Below are 25437 nucleotides of genomic sequence, written 5' to 3' on the forward strand. Positions count from 1 at the left end.
GTTGTTATCTGATGCATGTAATTGCTCATTTATTGTTGTAGAGCATTTTAAAGTCAAGATTGTGATATTTGTTTCTCTACTTGCATGACAAATCAAAGCTTTCCTCATTTATCTCCTTATTGAAATATTTGACTCTCATCAATATATTATGTTAAAGTTCTTTTTAATGTAAAACTCATTTCATTGTTATCTCCTTCGTTGTTATTTTTACCATTATTTACTATGATCACAATGATTGATATTCATAAAAATCAAACATTTCAGTTACAAATTCAAATATGCCTTTGCTTCACGATTTTGGGTTTTATTCAAAGATGTGTTTAAAAACGAATTAATATTTGATATTTATTAAGCTCCAACCCGAGATTTTAACATGACCTAAGCCTTAGTGCTTTGCAGTTCCACATTTTTATTTATTCTGTTGACCAACATATAACATTAATCCATATGGCAACCCGCGCAGCAGTTTGGAATACAGACTATAAGTTGTTTTCTTTTCTCTGTCAAAGACTGGTGTAAAATATTAGGGGTTGGGGTATTATGACTTCCCATGGCGGGTGGGAAGGTCACTCATGCTGAGTGTGTGTGTGTGTGTGTATGTGAGTGTTTAAAGCTGATATAATCAATTTTTTTAAAATGTTAAACTAATTTTTCACGTTTGATGAAGATACTACTTTATATTTTACTTATGTTCATCCTTTTATTTAAGCCTATCGTCAGTGAAGGGTTTGGGGTTTGATTTTTTTTAACCTCCCACGGTGGGTTGAGGAGTCACTTTGTCGTATCTTCTATGCCCCTGTATGTATCTGTTCACCTTTTCAGGATGATTTGGAATCCACTTCTGTTCCCTTTTTTATGTTTTTAACTATAAATCTAGAATTATTTGACTATCCCATTTTCTTCCTTTGTTTTATTGGCGTTGAAATGACCTAAATATGTCTCAAGCGGCTTAAAACTCATTTTTTTAAAACAACAACAAAAAAATGCAAAAAACATAAGTCTATTGTCTTACCATTTGCAAGGGTTTAAATTACCCACGAATATCGGTGGCACCATTTAACTCTAAACTGTGACTCATCGCCTCAAACCGATGCTAAGTCTGAGTGAGCTCGATACTGAAAATTAATCCTATTGGCAATAATGTGAAATTTGGGACAAATTTATTCTTTCATTATTTTGGAGAAAGAATACACTTTTCTAAACTGCAAGAAAATAAAAAATTCATATTTCTTGATCGTTTTGACTTTAAATCCTGTTTTTGGTATCTGCTTCATCCTTACAATAGGACATTGTATTATGCCCGAGGCAGGATGTCTCAAATAAAAACAAATAGATCAGTATGGAGCTGAATCAAAATTGACGTGAAAGTTTGAATGCCTTTTATTACATTGCAGTTTTAGAATAAGATTAACGGCCAATTAAAATTTGTAATATTAAACTTTTATACTTTTATTACAATGTGTACTTAATATTTATTAGTATCTACATGGGTTTGTATTTTTTTTTCTGCAAGTTTTCTTTTGCACGTAAAGATTATCCAACGAGTGTATATAAACGTAAAGGAGATTGTAATTATAATATTAATGATATTAAATATTTTGTGGGGAAATGACTTTTATAAATTTTTTCTGGCGTCAAATCAAAGTTTTAAAAACATTTAATGAGAGTTTGTGACCTTAAAGGTTGTTTACTGTTTATTATTTATGCAAACTTTAAAGAATATATTATTATCCCTATGTATATATTTTGTACATTATGTAAATGTGGAAAATATTTTAAATACAATTCTTTTCCTGTTCTCTTGTTAAAGTTTTATTTTATCCTGTGAATTAAAAAAATATATAATAATTTTAATTCTATTTCAATTTTTTTTAATTTTCGTTTCAATAAGAATAAACTTACGGAAATTTAAAAGTTATGCATTGTGTGCCTTTTTGATCAATTAATTATCGTTTTAGTGTGTTTTTTTTTCCCGATGTTGCCGAGGAGGTCACCTTTGCTGTGTTTTCTATCCCCCTTTATCTAATTCCCTTTTCCATGTTCCTTTCTCACTATGTATTGGAATGAGTTTACTATGTCCTGAGCCTGGCAAGAGTTCTTTGCTGAGGGAGAATACAAGTCAGTGTTACGCTGTGTCTTCTATCCCCTGTATAATATGTTTTTCTGAGTTGCTTTCTGTCTTTGTCTTGGAATGGGATTACTTAGTTTTGTCTTAGCCCTGGCCGGAGTCCCTGACTGGGAGGGAAACAGTCAAATATATAGTTATAGTTTTGGGAGATGATATTTTTTTCCTTGTAAATCATCTCTCTGTTATGTATTGTTAGTTATGTATTCTGTAAACATTTGAGTGTGTCCTCTTAGTGGGATCCCGTTCTGGTGTCTGGATGAGACTTGTAGATGATCTCAAACTAAGTACATTGATGGAATCTCTTGGAATCTACAGCTATTCCTTATTTGAACCAATTCCCCATTGTCTTACTTTTTCTTGGGTGCTTTGATTGTTAATTTAGAATATTTTGACCATTCCATTTTCTTCTTTTTACTGGCGGTGATATGACCTAAATGTGTTGCAAGCGCCATAAAACCCTTTAAAACAAACAGACAAACAACTGTTTGGAAATTATTTTTTTTTCCTTGTAAATCACTGTTATGTACTGATAAAGGTTTTTAAAAATATAAAATTGTGTAAACATTTGAGTGTATTCCTCTTAGTTATCCTGTGTTTGTATCTGGATGGAGCTTGATCTCATAAAGTAGCCTACTTTGATCGTTTGCTTTTGGAATCTTCTGTTCCCTATTTGAACTAGTTCCCATTGTCTTGCTTTTCCTTGTTGCTTTTAATTAGAAATCTATAATTTTGTCACTCTTCCTAATCATTCCTTTTGCTGGTACTGAAATGACCTAAAAGTGTCGCAAGCGCCAAACAAAAACAAACGAAGTCCTGTGGTTGTGTCTAGCTAGACATTCTGAAAGAATGCTTTTCGATTTTCTTTTGATCCTCGTTAGAACTGTTTCCTCTTGTCTGGTATTTTTCTCAGGCGCTTGTTAGAACCGATAAACTTTGATCAAAAATGTTTTGATGCCTTTCCATCTTCCTTTCTCAAGCGTTGAAATGACCTGATGTCACAAGTGCTTTTGCTGGGTGGTGTCTTTTGACCTCCCATGGTGAGCAGAGGTCACGTGCTGTTTCTTCGATCCCCCTATATCTGTTTTCTGAGTTGCTTTCTGTCTTTATCTTAAAATGGATACTTGGTTTTGTCCTGGCCCTGGCCGGAGTCCTTGACTGAGAAGGACACGGTCAAATGTATAGTGTTAGTTTTGGGATGTGATATTTTTTCCTTGTAATTCATCTCTCTGACATGTACTGATAGTTATTTTTTTTGTTGTAAACATTTGAGTGTGTTCCTTTTAGTGAGATCCTCTGATGTTGTCTGGATGAGACTATTAGGTGATCTGAAACTAAGTACACTTATAGATAGTGTGCACATGAAATCTACACCTGCTCCCTATTGGAACCATTTCCCTTTATCTTACTTTTTCTTGTGTGCTTTCAAGTGTAAGTCTTTATTTTTGTTACTACCTATAGCATTTTCTTCCTTTTAACTTGCTTTGAAATCACCTTAATGTGCCGCGAGCGCCGTAAAACCATTTAGAACAAACACACAAGTGCTTGTGAACTCATAAGACTTCCCTTTTTTTTTGGGGGGAGGGGCTCTGGTGTTTTCGTTTGCCTAAGCTGTCAATCCCAGCACATGTCATATGACCTTAAAGTGTCAATTTTTTTTCTTTCTTTTTTTTTTTTTTTGGTCTCAGGCTTGATGTTTTGACAAGTTGGGAATCATTCATTTTAGTATTAAAAAAAAACAAAAAAAAAAAACAGGTAATTAAAAAATGTTTAGTCCAAATTTGACAGCCTACAATCAAGAGCAGGTAGATTTCATTCTGTTGATTGATAATATTATTGTGGTGTGTGCCAGGGATGGTCGAAGCCATTCGAGCACCTGTGCGGATCGCCATTTAGTCATTTAGTTCATGCACATCCGGGCTGGCCAACTCAGGTACTCGTGTTCGGTTCTTCCACTGGCGGGCCTTTGCTTCTGTAATATGCACTTAAAACACCCCACCACAACAAGGCGGTGATCCATTCGGGATGGTGGTTGATGGGTTGCTGTCATCAATGCATGTAAGAAGGATATATTCCCTTCTTCACCCTACGATGATTTCTTCACCGGTCCACAGTCTTGCAACTGAATGGGACCTTTTGTCCTCCCATAGTGGGACAGGGAGTTGTGTCTTCTTTCTCCCTATTATATCTGCTTACCAACTTGCTTTCTGTCTTTGTCTTGGAATGAGATTATTTGTTTTTTTCTTGGCCCTGACAGGAGTCTTTGGCTGGGAAGAAAATAGTCAAATAAATAATTTACAGTTTTGGTAGATGACACCTTGTAAATATCTCTGTTATGCAAGGGCGTGATGTCATCACAGTATACGATGGTGCCAAGATCGAAGATAAAAGAAACTTACATCAATTACTGAATGAATGAAGATAATGTCATTCAGTTCCTTGTTTTTATTTTCAAACTGCTAGTTGAGTGCTTGTTTTCACTAAAATAATCACTCGTATATGTTTAAGGTTACGCATAGTTTTATATGTCAGCATGTTTCATCTGGCGATCAAATGTTGTGAGTACTTTACATAAAAGCATAGCATTAATGAGAAAATGTACTATTGAATAAAAAAAAAAGAAACAGTTCTCTCTCTCTCTCTCTCTCTCTCTCTCTCTCTCTCTCTCTCTCTCTCTCTCTCTCTCTCTCTCTCTCTCTCTCTCTTGTGATCAGAATGTGTAAAAGTCAAAACATGATCAAATTTATGTTGTTTTTTTTTCCTCTGGATACCCTTTATGCTCGCCGGAGAAATATTTCATACGGGCGTCCGCCATTGTTCCGATACTTTAGAGCCAGTGTTACTAAGTTACCATGCGTCATTAGGAAGGAAGTGACGTTACGACTGTTGAAGAGTATTGGATTCAGTTGTAGTCTGATGTCACGCCGCCACTGTTGAAGAGTATAGAGGGTACAATAATCTCTGGGCATCACACCAATCTGTGCTGGGCATCAACAAGTCAGGCTTTTTTTTTTTTCCCGCTATACTGAGATGGCAAAGTTGAACTCTTTTTCAGGGCCAATTAGCTGTTGTAGGACTGTTGATTATAGTATAAAGTGGTGTCCATGGTTCAGTGGAACCATGAAAGTGAGAGGGGTCAGTCACGTCATCAAACATTGTCACTTGCAACGATATTATGACATTGCTTAGGGTATTGCGTTGATCGCCTGATGTAGCGTTTTATTTAAAAGACAGTATGTGTCGGACTTTGACAAAAGACGGTATCTTGACTTTTTTTTTAATATGCTGTTTTTATTCCTAAACATGAAAAATTAAAATCAACCAATAGAGCCCCGCCACTGCTGTTATGTACTGTTATTTGTTATTTTATTTATTTATTTGGTATTTATACATTGATTTGCAAACATTTGAGTGTTTTCCTCTTCGTGGGATCATGTGCTTATATCTGAATGAATACCCGAAACGGCCACATAATCTGTATTCGTAGATAACATTGAAGCTTCCATTCCAGTTCCTATTGTTATTTAAAGTCTGGATAAGATTTTTAGGTAACCTCGAATAAAGTACACTGATAGTGTGCTCTTGGAACCAAAAACTGTTCGTTATTTGAACCATTCCCCTTTGTCTTGCTTTTTCTTGTGTTTTTAATTGCAATTCTGGAATTTTTAGACTACCATCCCATTTTCAGCCCTTTTACTGGCGTGGAAATTATCTGAATATGTCGCAAGCGTGTAAAGCATCTAAAAAGTCAAAAACAACAACAACAACAACAACAACAAAAACAACAACAACAAAACAAACAGCCTTTGCTATCTGTTCTGACCTCACTTATCATTTGCCTGTCTTTCCCATGAGTTGATATCCCAAATATGAGAGAGAGAGAGAGAGAGAGAGAGAGAGAGAGAGAGAGAAAGAGAGAGAGAGAGAGAGAGAGAGAGAGAGAGAGAGAGAGAGAGAGAGAGAGAGAGAGAGTAAAGTGATGAGTGATATATATATATATATATATATATATATATATATATATATATATATATATATATATATATATATATATACCGATATGTTTTGGTTTTTTTAAAAAGGGTTTTACGGCGCTTGCAACAAATGTTATATCAGCGCCAGTAAAAAGGAAGAAGATGGGATAGTAAAAAGTTCTAGAATTGCAATTAAAGCACCCAAGAAAAAGTAAGACATAGGGGAACTGGGAACAAATAGGGACCAGATGTAGATTCCAAGAGCATACCACCAATGTACTTAGTTTGAGATCACCTATAAGTCTCATCCGGACACAAGCACAAAATATAACAAATAGGAATACCCTCAAATGCCTGCATTATAGATTCAAAAAAAAAAATATAATAATACATAACAGAGAGATGATTTACAAGGGGAAAAAATATCATCTCCCAAAACAATAACTAAGCATTTGACTGTTTCCCTCCCAGCTAGGACTCCGGTCGGGCCAGGATAAAACCAAGTAATCTCATTCCAAGACAAAGACAGAAACATGTTGGAAAACAGATAAACCTATAAGGGGGTAGAAGACACAGTATGTACCCCCCCCCCCTGCCCACTATGGGAGGTCAGAAAACCCCACCCAGATATATATATATATATATATATATATATATATATATATATATATATATATATATATATATATATATATATTAGAGAGAGAGAGAGAGAGAGAGAGAGAAGAGAGAGAGAGAGAGAGAGAGAGAGAGGGAGAGAGAGAGAGAGAGAGAGAGAGAGAGAGAGAGAGAGAGAGAGAGAGAGAGAGAGAGAGAGATGTATTTGAGCCAAGGTCAAAAGGTGCCAATTTTTTTTCTCAAAATAAAAGTGACATAATAGTCCATTCATGTTTCTATATGTGTAGCAAAAACCCTGTACTTCATGAATCAAAGGCCCTTTAGATAACTTTAAGGTCTAACGCAGCATAATATCGTCAACAATACCTCTTGGTTGCTGGTGTCACCTGTGACCGGTGACACCAAAATGAGACAAAAACTCAATAACCAAATGATTTTTGTTGAGTATCAAACTTTATTTAGTAAGTTATAGACAAAAAGACACAATCAACAAAATCATAGTACAATAATATTACCAACTATTGGAGAAAATGTTGCTTTTTGGTGTCATCGGTCACAAGCAACATAGAATGCAAATATATTATTTATAAAATGTTTGTACATTAACAACAACAACAATATTGCATATGCTTATTACCAGCAATGTTCAGAAACTTTTGGAATAAAATGTTTGTAAATAATGTGACCAAAGCATATCTTTTTTAGCGACATTGTGTCACTTGTGACATTAGACCGATGACACCATTACTTATGTCACAAGCAATACCAAATTGCAATTTCGACAATATATCATTAATTTCAGTCAAACCAGTGTAATAACCGCAGTTAAATGTGGAATTTAATAATATTTCAGAAACCAAAGACCTCAAAAATAAAAATATACATGGAAATTAGAGCATCTGAATGTGACTTGTGACATAACACCGGTGACACCATTACTTATGTCACAAGCAACACCAAATCACACTTTCTTCCATAATATATCATTATTTTCAGTCAAAAAAGCACAATAACCTACTCTAAAATGAAATTCAATATTATTTTAAGAAACTAAATACTTCTAAATTGGATATATACTTAGAAATTAGTAATACCATTGTTGCTATTACTTTGGTCAAAATCGGCACTAGAACGCAATTTTGCCTCAATAAATCAAGAATAGCAACTGAACACATGTAATATAGCCTGTTAAAATGTAATTCAATGACATTTCAAGCTTTGAAGAACATGAAAACAGAAATACATTAGAAACTTCAAACTTAAGTGTCACCTGTGACATTTTAAGCAATGACACCAATGGTCACAAAAAGTACCAGAAGTCACATAAACACTAGATAAATATCAGCCATGGTAATGAATTCATGTAACCATACCGTAACATCCGCCCTACTGCTCAAATCTGCTAGTTTGTAGTAATTTAGTGTGTTAATAGTAAATCAAATCAAATTTCATGACAACCCTTCTATTTATCTGGATTCGTCAAAAGCTTGAGTTTTGTCTTTTTCTTGATTGATACAACCCTGAAACATAAAAAAATAGAATTACAAGGAAACAATTAATTGTGTCAAAATCACAGTCTTATGTGAGATGTCATAATATCATATTTGTAAATAGAATAACAGCTGAAAACATAATTTTTTGGTGGCACTTTGTAATATCCAATATAAAGTGTTGCTTGTGACAATGTAAAATAGCGATGACACCAAAGTTCAACTTACCTTTTCTCCCTGGAGCCACGCTGGAAAGGCAAATGAAAGTGCTGCACTTCAAAGACTGGTAAGAAGGGTGGATCAAAATTGCGAATCGCCATTTAACGAAACAAACTTCCACGTGTTCACGCATGTCGTGTTGCTTGTGACAAATGACACCAAAACCAATAAACCTCAATATCGGTAAAACGGTATACATTTACTCCAAGATTTGAGTTCAGATAGTAAATCTATGCTTTTTTCTCAAAATAAAACATTTTATAAACATTAAACATGAGCTTTAAAGTTTCGTGTCGAGTCTTAGTATTGTGCTGTGTTTGATGACACCAAAGGTCACAAGCAACACCAACTTTTTAAGAACTCTATATGAAACTTATTCTGATATGTAATATACTGCAATTGCGTTTAAAAGTAAATTTTGACTTTATACTATCAGTCAAATTTCAATCACGTGAGCTAAAACATCACATTTAATTTCTACATGATTTCTAAAAAGGTGATGCGTTGACCTCGTTTTAAGCACATGCCAAACGGCATTCAAATTTCACTTTCAAGTTGTTTATTTCATATTCTGTTGAACAGAGTATGTTGAGCTATCTCATTTTATCTCTTCTTCATATTATCAATTGATTACAAGCATTAACCCAATGAAAAAAGCCCATAATTAAGTAAAAATCAAATTTTCTTAACACTGGTATCAGGCGGGCACCTTTTGACCTTGGCTCATTTACATTGTTGCGATGTTCTATCAGTTCAGCATTTCTTCACACAGAAGCAACGGTGTGGTAGAAGCAAGGAATTTACCCAATGGAAACCGTACGGTGCTCTTATTGGCTAACCAACCAGCGGCCTCGATGAGAAAAATATCCGCCATTTTGATGTTGGCTGGGAATCGCGTTACTATAGTAAACAAGCGCTGATCGGCCGTTCATGAAAACAAGTTGCTGCTCGCTCGTTTAACTCAAAATTATTCAAAACGATCTCTCTAAAATGATATAAATGTGACTTCTTAAGGTTTTCTTCACGGTCAAAACCACACAACATTCTATTAATTATTACGTCCGAGGCAAAAAGGAATATTGACAGGTCGACCGAGAGTTGAACTCGTGAGACGACAAACATCAATGCGAAGTGTAGCGAGAGTCAAGCTATTGTTTGTCTTGTCCTATTCTATATAGAGAAAAGGATAAATAGTATAGCCTCGTGTGTGAGTGGTTGCGTGTCATAGTCTTGTTTTTAAATTGTTTCTGTTGTTTATGTGTGTAGTGATGACTCTCTCACACTCAATTTCAATGCCGAAAGAGGAATTCCCGCACACAAGAAAGGGGAATTGGGGTGGTATTTGGCATACATATTGTATAGTATCTAGTTCTAAATAGATAACTGATTAGAATTATATTATGATATATAAACACAATGCCAAATACAATTCCGAAGTTTCCTTATTTCAAATGAAGTAAAGCTCCAAAACCTAATGGTAGTGATTGTAGTACTGAGTGTTAGTGAGGTGATGTGGTGTTGGTGGTGGTTGTAGTTGTAGTAGTAATAGTGATGATGATGTGGTGGTGGTGATGATTGTAGTTGTAGTAGTAGTGGTAGTGATGATGATGTGGTGGTGGTTGTAGTAGTAGTGGTAATGGTAATGATATGGTGGTGGTGGTGGTTGTAGTAGTAGTGGTAGTGATGATGATGTGGTGGTGGTTGTAGTAGTAGTGGTAATGGTAATGATATGGTGGTGATGGTGGTTGTAGTAGTAGTGGTCGTGATGATGATGTGGTGGTGGTGTTTGTAGTAGTAGTGGTAATGATGCGGCTATGTGGTCTAGTAGTATGACACTCGCTTCCGGATCGGAAGGTCCTGGGTTCGAGCCTCGCGCTCGGCGCATAGTTGAGTCCTTGGAAAAGGCTCTTTACTCACATTCTCTCACCGTACTCAGGTGTAAAATGAGTACCTGGCCGTTAACAGAGTTGTCTTTGTCCGAAAAATTGTAATATCGCCTAACAGGCGTCATGTCCCGTCCTACATGTTAAATGTTGACCAGGGACCCCTTGTAAAGCGCTTTGAGCACATTTAGTAGATATTGCACTATATAAAGGTCAATTTAAAAAAAAAAAATTCAATGATGATGATATGGTGGTGGTGGTTGCAGTAGTAGTAGTGGTAGTGATGATAATGTGGTGGTAGTTGTAGTTGTAGTAGTAGTGATAGTGATGATGATGTGGTGGTGGTTGTAGTAGTAGTGGTAGTGATGATGATGCGGTTGTGGTGGTTGTAGTAGTAGTTGTAATGGTGATGATATGGTGGTAGTGGTGGTTGCAGTAGTAGTGGTAATGGTAATGATATGGTGGTAGTGGTGGTTGTAGTAGTAGTGGTAATGGTAATGATATGGTGGTGGTTGTAGTAGTAGTGGTCGTGATGACGATGTGGTTGTGGTGGTTGTAGTAGTAGTGGTAGTGATGCTATTGTGGTGGTGGTTGTAGTAGTTGAGGTAGTGATGTGGTGGTGGTTGTAGTAGTAGTGATGGTTGTGGTAGTAGTGGTAATGATGATGATATGGTGGTGGTGGTTGCAGTAGTAGTGGTAGTGATGACGATGTGGTTGTGGTGATTGTAGTAGTGGTAGTGATGATGATGTGCTGGTGGTGATGTAGTAGTAGTGGTAGTGATAATGATGTGGGGCTGGTGGTTGTAGTAGTAGTGTTAGTGATGATATTGTGGTGGTGGTTGTAGTAGTAGATGATGTGGTGGTTGGAAAACACATTACAGGTTATTATAATACATGATTACACACATTCTCTAACTTCATTTTTTGACAGCTTCGTTGTGCCATAAATATACGCAACAGTTCTGAAACATTTTATTGTGGTCTTTGATATTGTTTGTTGTTTTTCTTGTGTTGTTATGTTGACATAGATACCGAATGAATGGTAATTACTACATTCTCAGCCAACAACAAAATGGCGCTGAATGCTTTCATTGGTGGACACTTTTTAGGCTTCGTACGTATTCTCATTCGTTTAATTCTATGGGTAGAAGTTAATGAACATTAAATTTAAATACGTTCTTACACGAATATTAAATACCTACACTGCTAAAACTGTTTTCTAAACAACTGTTTCAATTCAATTTGTTGGTAGTCAACGTAAATAATCGTTCACGTCTTTTCTGTTTAGTTTCAATGTTCAAAGTTTTATGGTAAATAATTAATCCTATAATAATTCATATTGAAGTTATGGATGAGCTAAGAAAACGTCTACTCTTGCTTCCTAAAACATTTATTATTTATTAATATTATTTCCAATATTGAGATATCGTCACTATCTTCTCCACGTCCTCTTACTCTTAGTCTTTGTCTTAGCCTTAACCCCCCACCGCCCCCCTGCTCTTCCTCGTTGAATATTCCTTACAAAAAATATCTAACCATTATTAATTATCAAGATCATCATTATCATTATCATCACCGTCACTACCGCCATATGCAGAATTGTTTGCCTCATCATCACCATCGTAGTTTTTATTCTGATCGCTTATTATGCATATTTCCTCTTTTAAGGGTTCCTCTCCAAGTTCGACAGCTGCTGACCCATCCCTTGCCAACCCACAGGGTAAAAAGCCTGCTGGTGGAAAACAGGCCAACAATCAGCAGCAAAAGGCATCCAGCTGTAAGTGAAAATTGTTAGCTAGATTGGCTATTGACTTTGATGGATTTGGAGATATTTCATTGAACATTTTTTATTTACATTATTTATTTTTAGACATTAGGATCTGAAATTACTGTAATAAAAGAAAAAGTGATATCCGTTATATATTGGTTAGCATTCTCACTTCAAAGACAGGCCTGCTACTGCTGTTGTCTCAAATTATAGTTTTCTCCGCTATTTTTCTGGCTGTAACTGCAGGATTAACCATTCCTACCAAGGAAATTTCGTAGTTTTGTGTGTGGCTGTGAGAACCTGACAGCATTCAGAGATATTTTTTGAGATCCATGTCAGTTGATGCTGTTGAACTCATGGTCAGATAATTTTACAGGGGTGTAATATGTGCATTGAAGTGGCAATTCGGACTCTGTCGGAAAAATAAAAATGTAATATTGCCTACCAGACATCATGTCTCGTTCTACATGTTAAGTGTTGTGGTTGGTCAGGGACCCTTTGTAAAGCGCATCAAGCACGTTTAATGGATAATACACTAGGTAGAAGCTCAAGTGTTTTGTTTGATTATTTTACCCTCTGGATGGGGACACTGGTCTTATGCAAAATATTTGCAATGCGTCCCACATAGATGCAGTCAACAGGCGTCATGTCTCATTCTACATGTTATGTGCTGCTGTTGGTTAGGGACTCTTTGAAAAGTGCTTTGAGCATGTTTAATGGAAAATGCGCTTTATAAAAGCTCAATTTTTTTTATTTCTTTTTGGGGGGGGGGGGGGGTTTCCCACTTGATGAGAACATGGGTCTCATGCAAATTATTTGCTATGCGTCACACATACTTCCACTTGGTGGACAAAATTCTGATCATAGCAAATATTTGAACTTTATATGTAGGCGGACTTCAATTGTCTAGTTTTGGTTGTCACAATATTTACTACGGCATCTTTGATAACTTAGCATGTAATGCTAGTAGTTTCAAAATAACTTAAATGTATATTAAATGTATAAATATATATACAACCCACTCCGGATAAACGCAACACCTTGGGCTCAGCAAAAATGTTGCGATTATTCAAAGTTGAATTTCCTGTCTCCTATTCCAACATTTACTCAGTCTTCATGTTTTTATTCCAAGCTGTGGTATCTTTGGTTGATTTCAGGTAAAATGATGGGACACTGTTTCCACCAAAATTTGTTGTAAGATTTTATAGCAATTTTGATTTGAGCGCTAATCAGTCTCTAACCAGATATGGTAAACTCGAACCAGTTGTTAAAAAGACTGTTCTTAGTCCTCCACAGAGCAATTTGATTGAAACAAAAGCATTATGGCAGTTCTAGATAGATGTTGACAAGTGAAAGCAGCTTTGATGCAAGCCGACATCTTATTCAGATTGGATTAACTTTCACTCTTTTGTTCTCAACATTTGTAAGAGTCAAAGAGATTAACTGTGATGAGAAACAATAAGCTCTTACCAAATCCATTGGTCACAACGCACAGTTGTCAATCCTAAATCAAAGGATATTGCTCATTATCTCCTTACATCTGTCACTGTGTACCTGTTGTCTGGACTATGTCTAGCCCCCTCGCCTCCTATCTAATGGTCTCAGATGACTGCACAAACCCAAACTGCAAAGAATGGTGGCACACAACTGTAGCATTAAATACTGCTCACTCTTGATTCGTTTACCTTTCACACATGATGAATTTTAATCATGAGATTTTGTTTGATTGATTTCTTGAATTTGCCTCTTTTTGAAGTTGAGAATTTGTTGCAATTAACCAAAGTTTGTCACAATTAACCAGTGACATTTATATAGAATTAATTCAGTTTCTTGGGAAATGTTGCATTTAGCCGATATATATATATATATATATATATATATATATATATATATATATATATATATATATATATATATATATATATATATATATATATTTTTTTTTGACCTAGCACTGGTACAATATCTGTCATTGCCTAAAGCCAAGTATTCATTTGAGTCAAATGGGAGCTTTACCAAAGGGTGCAATGTTGGGGCCAGAATTTTGGCTTCTCATCTGGTCATTGACCATATCCAACATTGCTTGCTTTTATCACTACCATTCAAGACTCTATTCTGCTGAGCCACAAACACCATTTCAATTTCATTTCCGTCAACAGTCAGCCCAAAGCAAAGACAAGCCATCCTAAAACGCTACCAATCATGTGACAGATCTCCTCAAGGAAGAGATGGAATTCCTGTGGATGTTTGCATGGCAATGCCTGAGTTTGCAACCAACAAGCTGATTGGCATTCTTATACATGATTTTGTAAATGCTGATACTGGTTGCTTACATCAAGAGGAGTTCTTGCAGTTTTGCTTGTTTTTAAGTAACAAAACGACTTCACGAGAAAAAAAGAGAAGTATGAGAGTTAAATTATGGACACTTGTAATATAATGAAAATAATTTTATATTGAAGTCAAGTGTCCTTGGTTTATACTTTAAATTTTTCATATTTATTTATACAGTTCACCTCAGCTACAACAGTGTCAGCGGGACTAGAGGTCAATGTTTGTTAAAACCGAGATTTTGTTGAATCAGAGGCATTGATATATAAGAAATACAATATTGTAAGTTGGTAAATAATAATAGATAACCCCCCTTGCCACGATGCTCTGCAAGCACGATGGTGTTGGCCAATGGCTCTTCTTGACTGGGTTAATGGATTAAGATTAATGGGTCATCTCCCCAGTCATCACCCCATCCCCCCACCTTTCCTCACCCCCATCCTCCGATATCTCTGCTGAGCTGTCTTTACAAATTGTTGGAGCGTGTTCTATTAAACCAATGGGGGCCGGTCCTAGACGCTGCCCTGCCACCCAAGCAGGCGGGCTTCAGGGAAGGGAGGTGCACCACGGAGCAGGTCAGTGCCCTTACAGAGCATATTAAGCATGGTTTGAGAGAAAACAGCAAACAGATGCTGTCTTTATAGACCTATCAGCGGCGTACGATATGGTCTGGTGCAAAGGGTTGATGCTCAAACTAGCAAAAATCATAAGGTGCAAAAAGACCCTGAAGCTGTTCTCTTCGATCTTAGAGGAAAGGCAATTCCACGTCGCGCTGGGAGACGCCACGAGCAAGTAAGGAAATTGAAGAATGGGGTCCCTCAGGGGTTGGTACTTGTGCCAATGTTGTTTAAAGTTTACATTAGCGATATGCCAAACACTTCCACCCTGAGGCTGGGATACGTGGACGACTGGGCACTTGTTACTCAGAGTAAAGTGTAGACCTGTCTCGAGAGCGTACTCAGCGAGGCCGTCACCAGACTCAAGTCCTACTTCGACAAGTGGTACCTGAAGACGAACACTTCAAAAACCGTGGCCACTGCATTCCACCTATGCAGTGCTTGGCACACCCGCAAACTGAATGTCCTAGTTGGGGACCAGCCACTCCCATATGAGCCGCATCCAAAATATTTAGGGGTGACGTTGGATTGCAGCCTTACCTATCGGGTGCATCTCGAAGGGGTTGCACGGAAGATAGAGAAGCGGAACAGTCTTCTGAGGAAGCTGGTGGGATTGACTTGGGGCGCTAGCCAAGCGCTCCTGAGAACGTCCGCCCTGGCACTATGCTATTCCACCGCGGAGTATTGCACTCCAATGTGGGGTAGAAGCAGAAATGTTGAGAAGGTGGATGTAAAACTTTGCAAGTCGATGCACATAGTGTCAGGAACGCTAGCAATAACTCCTAGAGAATGGGGCCCGATAATGGCAGCGATCCAGCCCCCTGATGTCCAGAGGGAGACAATTACGGGAAACTGGCTGAGTAAGATGAAAGAGAGAGGGAATGGGGATACCTGAAGCGCATAATGGACTGCGCCCCCGTTTTGAGCCGAAATAAGTCCCGACAACCATTGTACTTAGGATCCCTGACTACTGACAGAGCTGCACATACGAGATGGAAGTCGGTTTGGACGAATTCAATCCCCCGTGGGGGCAGGGACGTAAACTCCTCTAAGCTTGGTGAGAAGTTGCCAGGCTTTGATACCAGTAAGAGGAGACACTAGGTGACTACGAATCTGCTTCGGTTGAGAAGCTGCCTCACGGCCAGTGCGCTTCATCGGTAGGGTCTGTCTACCTGTCCAACATGTACCTGCTGTGGGCAAGAACCTGAGGCGGCAGAGCATTTAGTCAAACGGTGTGTTGTGACGATGCTTCCCGGCGGGTTTGCGACAGTGCACGAATGCGGACCAGACTTTGCTGATTGGGTCGATCGTCATAACATAGTAGTGTGAAAACCATAAGAGGCTGCTGCCATACAAAAAGAAACAAAATCATCCCATTGCAATGTGACCATTAGTGTTGCTGGCAGGCACTATGACTGTGAGTCATACCCCCGTGACCATTAACTCTCACACGCACAATGCCTACCCCTATGCCCTGATTATAGAGTTTTATTATTGTATGAAAGCAGTCTATCAGACATGTGTACTAAAGTTCACTGAGTTTGGAAAGCAATGCAAGTTTGTTTTGTTTTTTTATGCCAGTCTATACTTGGCAGGTTCTTTGCTGTTTCGATCACTTTATTGTAGCCGAGGTGTGTTGTTATGAAATTTGTTGAGTGTGAGATGTGTCAAGTAGAAGAAAAAAAAACAAACAAAAAAAACAGAAAATAAAACCCCATGGAATTTTAAGTTTCTATTGAATCCCAGGTTTCATTGGATCTGAGGTTACTGTATCAGAGATGCACTCTAGTAAGCAATACACCAAGTTGAAATCATCCAAGTTTTACACCATCTATTTTCCAGTTTTACTCCTTTTTTATTAAGGCGGAGGGTGATTATTTCAAAAATTATGAATTCATTTTTAAAATGTTTTTATCACATTCCGTTAAATGCTCTTTCAACTGAATAATGACTACCAATTTTTTTTTTAATTTAAAGAAGAATCTCAAAATTTAGTGTTGGAGGTAAACCTGTGGTATTCAGATGAACTCATAAATCTGTATGAAACAAGAATGCTTTATTTACTCCACAGTGCTATTTGAATCTTTCAACGTCTATGGTGGTGATTCATTTACACATGATGAGATATTTCGCCTGTATAAAGTATTGTTAGGACACACCATCAGTGATGACCTCATTTTGGCTCTGACATTCAAAGCTTTGCAACACCCAAGTTTAAAAAAGCAAGGAGAAATTACCAAAGATGAATTTGTGAAGGTAATCTTAATTTTTTTTAGTAAGGAATTATATTTTTTTTTTCAGATTTAGTTGTCTGTCTTTGTGGGTTCATTTAATTTTGTCAGTAAAACGGGCACAATAGGTTGACTGCTTATGTAGTAAAAGTATTCCTGAGACCCATGGGACTAGAACTTATAGCTTATCCTGCTTTCTGTAACATTTAAGAATAACAATTGCTTCTTACCTACTGGATAGGATGCCAATCTCTGCAAAGTACTGTCCACTAGATTAACTGACTGAGCTACCCAATCACGGCCGGTTTGACAGAGGAGTCCGAAAAAAAAAACAAAAACAAACCTCAACTTAACTAAGGTCTCTACCTCTCTGCTTGGTCTTCTTTTTTTCCTTCTTTTGTAGTTTATCATATCTCTTCAAGTATCCATGAGAGTGAAAAAAGAAATCACCACTGGGAAAGATAACTTCACATATCAGAGTTTTTTAAACAACAGATGGTTATTTTTCTTAATTTATGTTATGTAATGTACTTAAGGAATCACATTAATTATTAAATATTCACATTTTTTATGCTGTGACTGTGAAAAACAGAATAACTTGTTTTAATTTTGTATTGAAAATGTTTCTTCTTTTTATGATTTTTTTTCTCTCCCTTTTTGTATGTTCCAGCTTGTTCCTGATTCTGAAATCGAAGCCAAATTAACAGTTCACTTCTATATGCCTCCATCTTGATGAAATCCTTTATAACTTTCATAGAAAATGATTCCGTAACTTTCTTTTCAATCAAAATTCAAAGGTTAAGGTTTATTTATTTTCGTTAAGACACATTTACCTACCTCTTTATCAGCAAGACTGTATTTGTTTTAAATCATGATTCCATTACTATCTGATTATAATTCTGCCATGAACCGACAAAATGTTGTATAATGGTAAAACTATATTTTATAGGACAACTGAACAATTATTTATTATTTCTAAAAGTAAACGTAAATATAGTTGAACCTCAGTACTCAATATGATGATGAGACCAGCCTAAAATCCCTGTTTAAAAAGCCAACTTTCAAGGGAAACAACCCAAATGGCCTAAATCTCCCTTTTAAAATATTTGTAGTGTCCCTTGGATTGAAAGGGGAGGTTGACATATTTCTTGCCATCTTTAGTTTTTCCTTTTAATATTTGATTTGAGGGCTTCTTTTTGGGGGTGGGGGGGGGGGGGGGGTTGGTGGGGTGGTTGTGGGGGGGGGGGGTTGTGGGGGTGTTTTTTAATAACTGAATTAGTGGCTCGGGTGGAAACCAGTTGGTTTCAGGCTAACCACGTTATAACCACTGATTAGGCTCGTAAAATGCCCTAATAGAGCCAGTAAGTTTTACTGAAGGCAAAGATGGAGAAAAAAATGGGGATTTCAAAAGCCCTATTATATCCAGGTCTCTGATATACATGGATTCCTTTGTAGGCACATGATGTATTTTTTAAGTTTTAACATTTGTTTTCATTATATACATCTTTTAAAAATGTTATAAACTATCTTTTTGAACTCTGTATAGTGGGTGATTCTGTTGACAAAGATGTAAATATCACAATTGACCTGATTTTGTTTAAACATAGCATTGTCAATGTACACCAGAACTGCAGACTTACATATCTTCCTCAAGATAGCAATGATAGTGATGCAAAAGGACTTTACTTAAATGACTGAAACTGCACTCTGTAACGGGCAAGAAAATCAAGGGATGTTACTCATTGGTGACCACTATGGTTGTCTATTGTTACTGACTTCTCTCCCCCCTCGTGTCACAAAGTGAAAAGATGATACATGCTTTTGCTGAGAAACCCCACCACAAAAATAAACAAATTAAAACTAATCTGCCATACTCTCTCAAAATGCCTTTTCTCTATTATATCTAGAAACATTCACGTCAAATATCGACCGATTAAAATGAATAAATAAAAATAATAAAACAAAACAAACAACAACAACAACAACAAAAAAACAACTTTTTGTTAGAGTAGAGCAGCAATAACAAGCATTTAATTGAAGAGTACAAGTGTCCAGGGACTGAAACTGAAACAAAACCATCAAAAAATTGTAAAATCATCGTACAAACATCATGTCTTGTCCAACATGCTAAGAGTCGCGTTTGGCTAGGGACCCCTTGTATAGTGGTTTGAGCAATTTTAGTAGTACAAAACGGGGGGAGGGGGGGGGGAATTTGTTGCATATTTTTTTGCTTCTTTTCTGGGGTTTTTTTCCTCTTTAATCTGAATCTGAGCAGAATGTAAAATGTTTAGGACATACCAAAAAAAAAAAATAAATAAATAAATAAATAAATAAAATAAAAATAAAAAAGGTTACTTGCCTGATATTTCGATGTATTAATAATAACCTGCACTGTAATCACTTTGTTTTGTGGTGGTACAAAGATTTAGGGCTTTTGGATATCCAAGAATTATTAACAATGAGAAAGATCTTTAAAAATTAACTTTATTATATACAGTACAGTTTCGTTTTGGATTTGCGAATACACCCCCTCTCCCCCCAGCCAGTTTAATAGGTTTATGCCATATCCTAGATATTGATAATTCGAAAAAAATATTTTGAGAAACGTGTTCTGTATTCATTGTTCGGGTGATTGTTTAATATATGAATACTATATAATGAATATATATATATATATATATATATATATATGTATATATATATATATATATATATATATATATATATATATATATATATATATATATATATATATATATATATAATATATACATATATATATTTTTGTTTTTTTTTTGTTTTTGTTTCCATGACTTATATGTTATAAAATCTTCCTATCTGTGGAATTCAATGTTGTGAAAATTGTATTGTAAATAATTACGTTTTACAGGAATGTAATAAAAATTAAACTCGTTTTAAGACTCCTTTCTAATTTGCAACATTTATTGTTGTTGTTTTTGTCTTATCATAAATCAATAAAATATCTTAAATTTGATTTGTTGAAAAGATTTATATCAAATTTCATCATAAGCAACAAATGGGAATATTCTGGTGCAAACATTTTCTAATCAATATAACTAAATATTTTTACTCGTTGCATTATGTACTGCGCTTTACTATGACTATGAAAGAATTATTCCATAGGCAAGCTACTCAAAGCATAATAAGAATAAAAATTAATATGTATTTTTATATAGCTCATTAAATGGTTTCATCATGGCAGTGGTGCCTCATAATGCTCCATTTATTCTTCCTGGAAGTTTATGAAACCAATGTCCATCTCATCCTGTACAAATCAACTGCTATTTGTCATTCTTGTACTTATACCTTAAAAAATAGTATAATATTGCTAATTCATTCTACAAGATATCAAAGTTGGTTGCATCCCATTATTTTCTGGTGCAAAATAATCTCATGCTATTTCATAAGTGTGTATTTGTAACGTTTATTAAATATGTTCATTATTTTAAACAGAATTAGCACCCTTTTCATATTTGTTTTTACATCATCTTTTTCTTTTCTTTTTGGAGTACGAGCTTCAAAATTACCATTTTAATCTGAACATCAAATATAGCACTATTAAAGTATGCATTACGTGGAGTAACAATGAAATATTATTTACTAGAGAGTATGATTATTTCCATCCTTAAGTTGGATCATTTTGCCTAGTTATCTCAGATCTGTACTCATGTGAATCGTGATGACAAAAACTCAATGGAAATGCATCACCACATTCCTTAAAGGTGTTGGAATTGGTAGAGAGAAAATGTTTCCCATGTGCAGTCGACATGACCTCCAAATCACATGAGAACAAAAACGCTGTAAGGACCAAGGCTGACATATATTGTCATTGTACGCTTCCATCATCTTCTTGTAAATTGAATTCCCAGATAGGTGTTTTGTTTCCAATTCATCTCTCTGTGTTTGGGAAGCTTTGGTCTTCATGTTGTCAATTGATTCTTTGAATTCTCTGAAAGACTGATGTAGAGCAGTTAGAGACATAAATTTCAAAGTGTACGTAAATAATTTGAGATCATTGTCATTTAGAGTATTTTCATCTGATTTTGAAGTCCAAACAGTAAAAGGAAGAACGTTCACAGCAAATTTTATTGGAGTGTCAAGATCTTTATTTTGCCATTGTCCTTTCTCATCACTGTTCAGGCCATAGTGAAGAAGAAGACGTAAGAATGGATAGCTGGGGTAGTTGACTGTGCGTGTGGAGAAAAATGCGTGTAGTGATGTTCCGGTATGATAGAAGTCAGAACTCGCGTCACCATCCAATGCAATATCACTGAATTTACCAACATGGCTTAGATCAGCCCCATGTCTCAACAAAATTTCCAAACAGTTGTAACTGTATTTTTCAATGTGTTGTCTGTCTTGAGCATTTTCATGTTGACTTTTTCCCCTTAAAGTTGCTACAGAGTTTATCAAACAATTTACAGCAGAGGAATAAGGTTTTCTGCCAAAGGCAGTAGAATATTCTTTATCACGAACATACCTCTCAACCACAATTTCATCAAGATTAGGATCTGCTCCAGCTTTGAGTAGTAAAAGGAGAACACTAGTCAGAATTGGAATGACGTCATCAATGCAGATTCCAACAATAACAGATTTATTCAACAAACTGTACAATGGAAATGTCCTTGATGGACGTGAGCTGTTAACATCTTGTTTGTGAAATATAAGTACAGATGTCACCTCGACCATGGCTTCAAGTTGTTTTCGTGATGTACATTGGCTGTATGAAAACAACACATGGTACAAGTTCATTCCTTGGAAAGCAGATTTCACATCTAATTTAGAAGATTTATCCCTCAGAACAACATCGACACACTCAGCAGATGCCATACGTATTGCATATTCTAAGGCTTCCTTTTTGTCATCGTGTTTCTCCAACATTAACCTCAAAGCTGGTGGAGAATCAGCTTGGCAAGCTAAAGACAAGTAGACCGATGTGCTCTTTAATGAAGCTCTTGATTTCCTACGTTGTCCTGATGAATTTTGAAACTGCCAGAAATCTAACAAAAGTTGTACACATGAGAAATGCCCAAATAAAGATGCAAGATCAATAGGAGTTAGGTTCTTGAACTTGTCCTCTTCTTTAAAGTTGTGCATATTATGTTCCATCTTTGGTTTAATGGCAGCATTGAATATTTTCCAGTCAAGTATAATAGAGCGATTCTGGAAACGAAGTTCTTGAATAATTGTTGTAATAATAGCACGATGCCCCAAACAAGATAAAAGGTGGAGATAAGGCCAAGTAGATGGTTCATGAGGTGGTTTGAAAAGACCACGACTGAAAAACAAAACGATAGCCATTAGGTTGTTGTTGAGAATGCAATGGTGAAGAAGGTTCAGTGCATTTTTGTCTTTCCAGTCTTGGGTACTCTTTGGTGAACATTTATCAAGTCTTTGCTTAAGGTGTGTGGATTCAATGTGGCATTGGATGCCTTCAAGAAGTAATTTAACTGCAGAAATACTTTCAGCTGTTCCTTCCGTCATGTTCTGGGTTAGTTCTCTGTGGAAATAAAACCAATTCAAAGATATACTTTTTAAACAATGAAATTAGTTCTAATTGTTGCCCATTAAAATCTATGACCTATTCTCCCAGTATTTATGGTAGCAAATTATCAGTATGGATAGTCAAAGTTTTGCTCGACCCGACCTCAAGATGGTTTACCCCTCTAATTGGGACAGATTTGTCTGAACCTGACATTTATTGTTACGATTTCATTGCAACTTTTCCTGCTTTTGTGTCTCAAAATATCACATAAATAAACAATGTAAACATCAGGAACACCGAATCGAAAATTATCACTACACGGACATCCACACCAATGCACGAATAGTTTGTGCACTCAACACGTATATATTAAGGGTGAGCTGTTATGATGTCTGTGTCAATGTTTACTGTATTGTCTTTCATCCTCTGAGGCCTGAAATGTGTGTCATACATTTACTATCAAGTTCAAATGGGGTGGGCCAGTGCATTGACATAAGTCTGCCTACATCATCGTTGCTTGACTCTTCAGGTGTGAAACTTGCCTCACAAATAAAGAGGGGGGGGGGGGGGAGCAAATATTTGTCCAAACAATCAATGGTGCCATTATTTTGTTAAAGTTGACATAAATTTGAATTGTCTCTAGTTATCACCAAATGTGTGAACGGAAAATAAATTAAGAGTGCACAGATAGGCATGACCAAACAAGAACATTCAGACACGAGGAAACAGCAAGAAACTGAAAAAAGAACGTTTTAAAACAAATGAAAGAAGGAACTTTTTTCATCTAGAATTGTAAATAACTGGAATAAACTACAAGAAACCACAGTATCAGCAAAAAATTTGAATAAATTCAAAGCAGAGTTGGAGATAAGCAACACCCTAGGAAACAAGTTCAATTATAAAAATTGGTCCAATCATTAATAGATGAGGAGGAGCGAAGGAGACTACACCAAGTCTAAAAGCTCTATACAGAGGTATCCAGGTATCCAGGTATGACACCACTGTGGTTTTCATTGGCTTGATTGGATGAACATTGTGCAAACTGCATTTGCCCTTGTCATACAAAAATAATGACAATACAACCAACAGCCTATTAAATGTGATGCGTAATGTTGAGGCATATGAGTAGTAGCGACTTGTTTTTGCACAAATAAGAAGAGCCAAAAAAGTCCCTCCAAACACCCCCCCCCCCCCAAATCAAAAGAAAAACAAAAGAAAAACAGGAGTAATGGTTCTAATAAGATCAAAATAAAATAAACGAACCAGTCTAACCGTTGTTTATTAGACCAGCCCCTTTGAAACCTTCACTTTTTAACTAGCCCATTCCATAGCTAAACATCTAGAGAGATTACATTGACGTGAAGTGACAGATTATGTACTCCAAAGTTTGTAGGACTAAAATCTCCACCTTTCTGGCATATCGGGACGATATTGAAGGTGACGGCGATTAGAGTTAGAAAAATAGAATTAGAGGTATCCCACACTAACTAGATATCTAATAAATACTATCTAGCGAGATAATAAAATAGACAATAATGTATTGTATTGACAATATGTTGAGTATTTTTTTTATTCGCAAGATGACTTTTCCTTACAAAGGGAAAACGGAATAAAAGATTATTACTATGACAATCGTTCTAGAGCCACATTGTTGATCAAAATAGCCAAGTGAACTCTAAATGACATACTGAACTGTTAATAATGCTTTCAAAACAAATTCTATCTATCTAGATAGATAGAAGTCTGATAGCTCCAACTTCAAATCCAACAACTCAACTCAGACTCAGACTCTCACTCAACTCCAACAACTCGTCTGCACTGACAGACTGGTCTGCTGTGACCTTTTCCCACCAACAATAGATTTAATTGTCTTATTGTGTCTTTGAAAAATACCAGATCACGAAAGAACCACAATGTTAAGAATACATCTCGGGATCATAAGTATCTATAGTTCCGACTCAAACTAATAATATTAATATGGAGTTAAAAGTAAGGCAAAAGTAGAAGTTAGTTCACTGCCATTTGTTTACAGTAGAAACACCTTGACCTTCACCAACAATTATGATTCCCTAATCCAAAAGAGCTCCCTGCACCACTCTTGGGAAAAAAAACAGGCAGTCTAGATTCTTCTCAGCACAATTAAATGCAACCTATTCAAGCACAGACTAAATTGAGACAGCTGTAATTAAAAAGTATACAAGTTGATATCTCTATAAGCGCACGCAAATAAATTTGTTTTAAATTATATAATAATACATGTAGGACCTGAGTCAGAGCGCCCGGTTAGCTCAGTCGGTAGAGCATCAGACTTTTAATCTGAGGGTCAAGGGTTCGAGTCCCTTATTGGGCGACCAATTTTTTTTTTGTTTTCTTCTTTTTATTGTTATTGTTATTATTATTCTTTTTTATTTTATTGTTTTATGTCAAAAAAAAATAAAAAAAATATTAATTAGGCTAAGGCCAAGGTGTGTGTGCCCTCGGTAAGGCGCGATACAACTGCTATTTTTATTTTTATTATTATTATTATTATTATCATTATTATTATTATTATTATTATTATTATTATTATTATTATTATTATTATTATTATTATTATTATATTATTATTATTGTTGTTGTTGTTATTATTAGTAGTAGTAGACCGGTCTATTGGTATTATTATAATATGTACGTTTATA

At 35.9% G+C, this 25437-nt stretch overlaps 2 protein-coding genes and 1 non-coding gene across 6 annotated transcripts; 2 read left to right on the forward strand and 1 right to left on the reverse strand.

The window, feature by feature from the left end:
• The first annotated feature begins 11530 nt into the window (after nucleotides 1-11530).
• Nucleotides 11531-19218, forward strand: LOC144968296 (calcineurin subunit B-like). Its single transcript, XM_078906510.1, has 5 exons — nucleotides 11531-11619; nucleotides 11978-12086; nucleotides 14237-14479; nucleotides 17094-17278; nucleotides 17924-19218. Exons 1-5 carry the CDS (start codon nucleotides 11617-11619, stop codon nucleotides 17984-17986), a joined length of 603 nt encoding a protein of 200 aa, XP_078762636.1. The 5' UTR covers nucleotides 11531-11616; the 3' UTR covers nucleotides 17987-19218.
• A 1545-nt stretch (nucleotides 19219-20763) lies between these two features.
• Nucleotides 20764-24798, reverse strand: LOC144968297 (uncharacterized). Of its 4 annotated transcripts, XM_078906515.1 has the most exons (3): nucleotides 24653-24770; nucleotides 24112-24171; nucleotides 20764-22774 (listed from the first exon to the last, which is right to left on the reverse strand). In XM_078906515.1, the coding sequence occupies exon 3, from the start codon at nucleotides 22756-22758 to the stop codon at nucleotides 20965-20967; it is 1794 nt and encodes a 597-aa protein (XP_078762641.1). In that variant the 5' UTR covers nucleotides 22759-22774; nucleotides 24112-24171; nucleotides 24653-24770; the 3' UTR covers nucleotides 20764-20964. The 4 variants fall into 4 exon arrangements, with proteins under 4 accessions (XP_078762641.1, XP_078762640.1, XP_078762637.1 ...); XM_078906514.1 differs by lacking the exon at nucleotides 24112-24171 and having other exon boundaries at nucleotides 24653-24798; XM_078906511.1 differs by having other exon boundaries at nucleotides 23266-24798.
• A 238-nt stretch (nucleotides 24799-25036) lies between these two features.
• On the forward strand, nucleotides 25037-25109 carry Trnak-uuu (transfer RNA lysine (anticodon UUU)). Its single transcript has one exon. It is a non-coding gene; the product is annotated as a tRNA-Lys (tRNA).
• Nucleotides 25110-25437: the final 328 nt, after the last annotated feature.

The sequence above is a fragment of the Berghia stephanieae genome, chromosome 3 (assembly GCF_034508935.2).
Source record: "Berghia stephanieae isolate SIO BIC M18660-M18661 chromosome 3, UCSD_Bste_1.3, whole genome shotgun sequence".
Taxonomy (NCBI): Eukaryota; Metazoa; Mollusca; class Gastropoda; order Nudibranchia; family Aeolidiidae; genus Berghia; species Berghia stephanieae.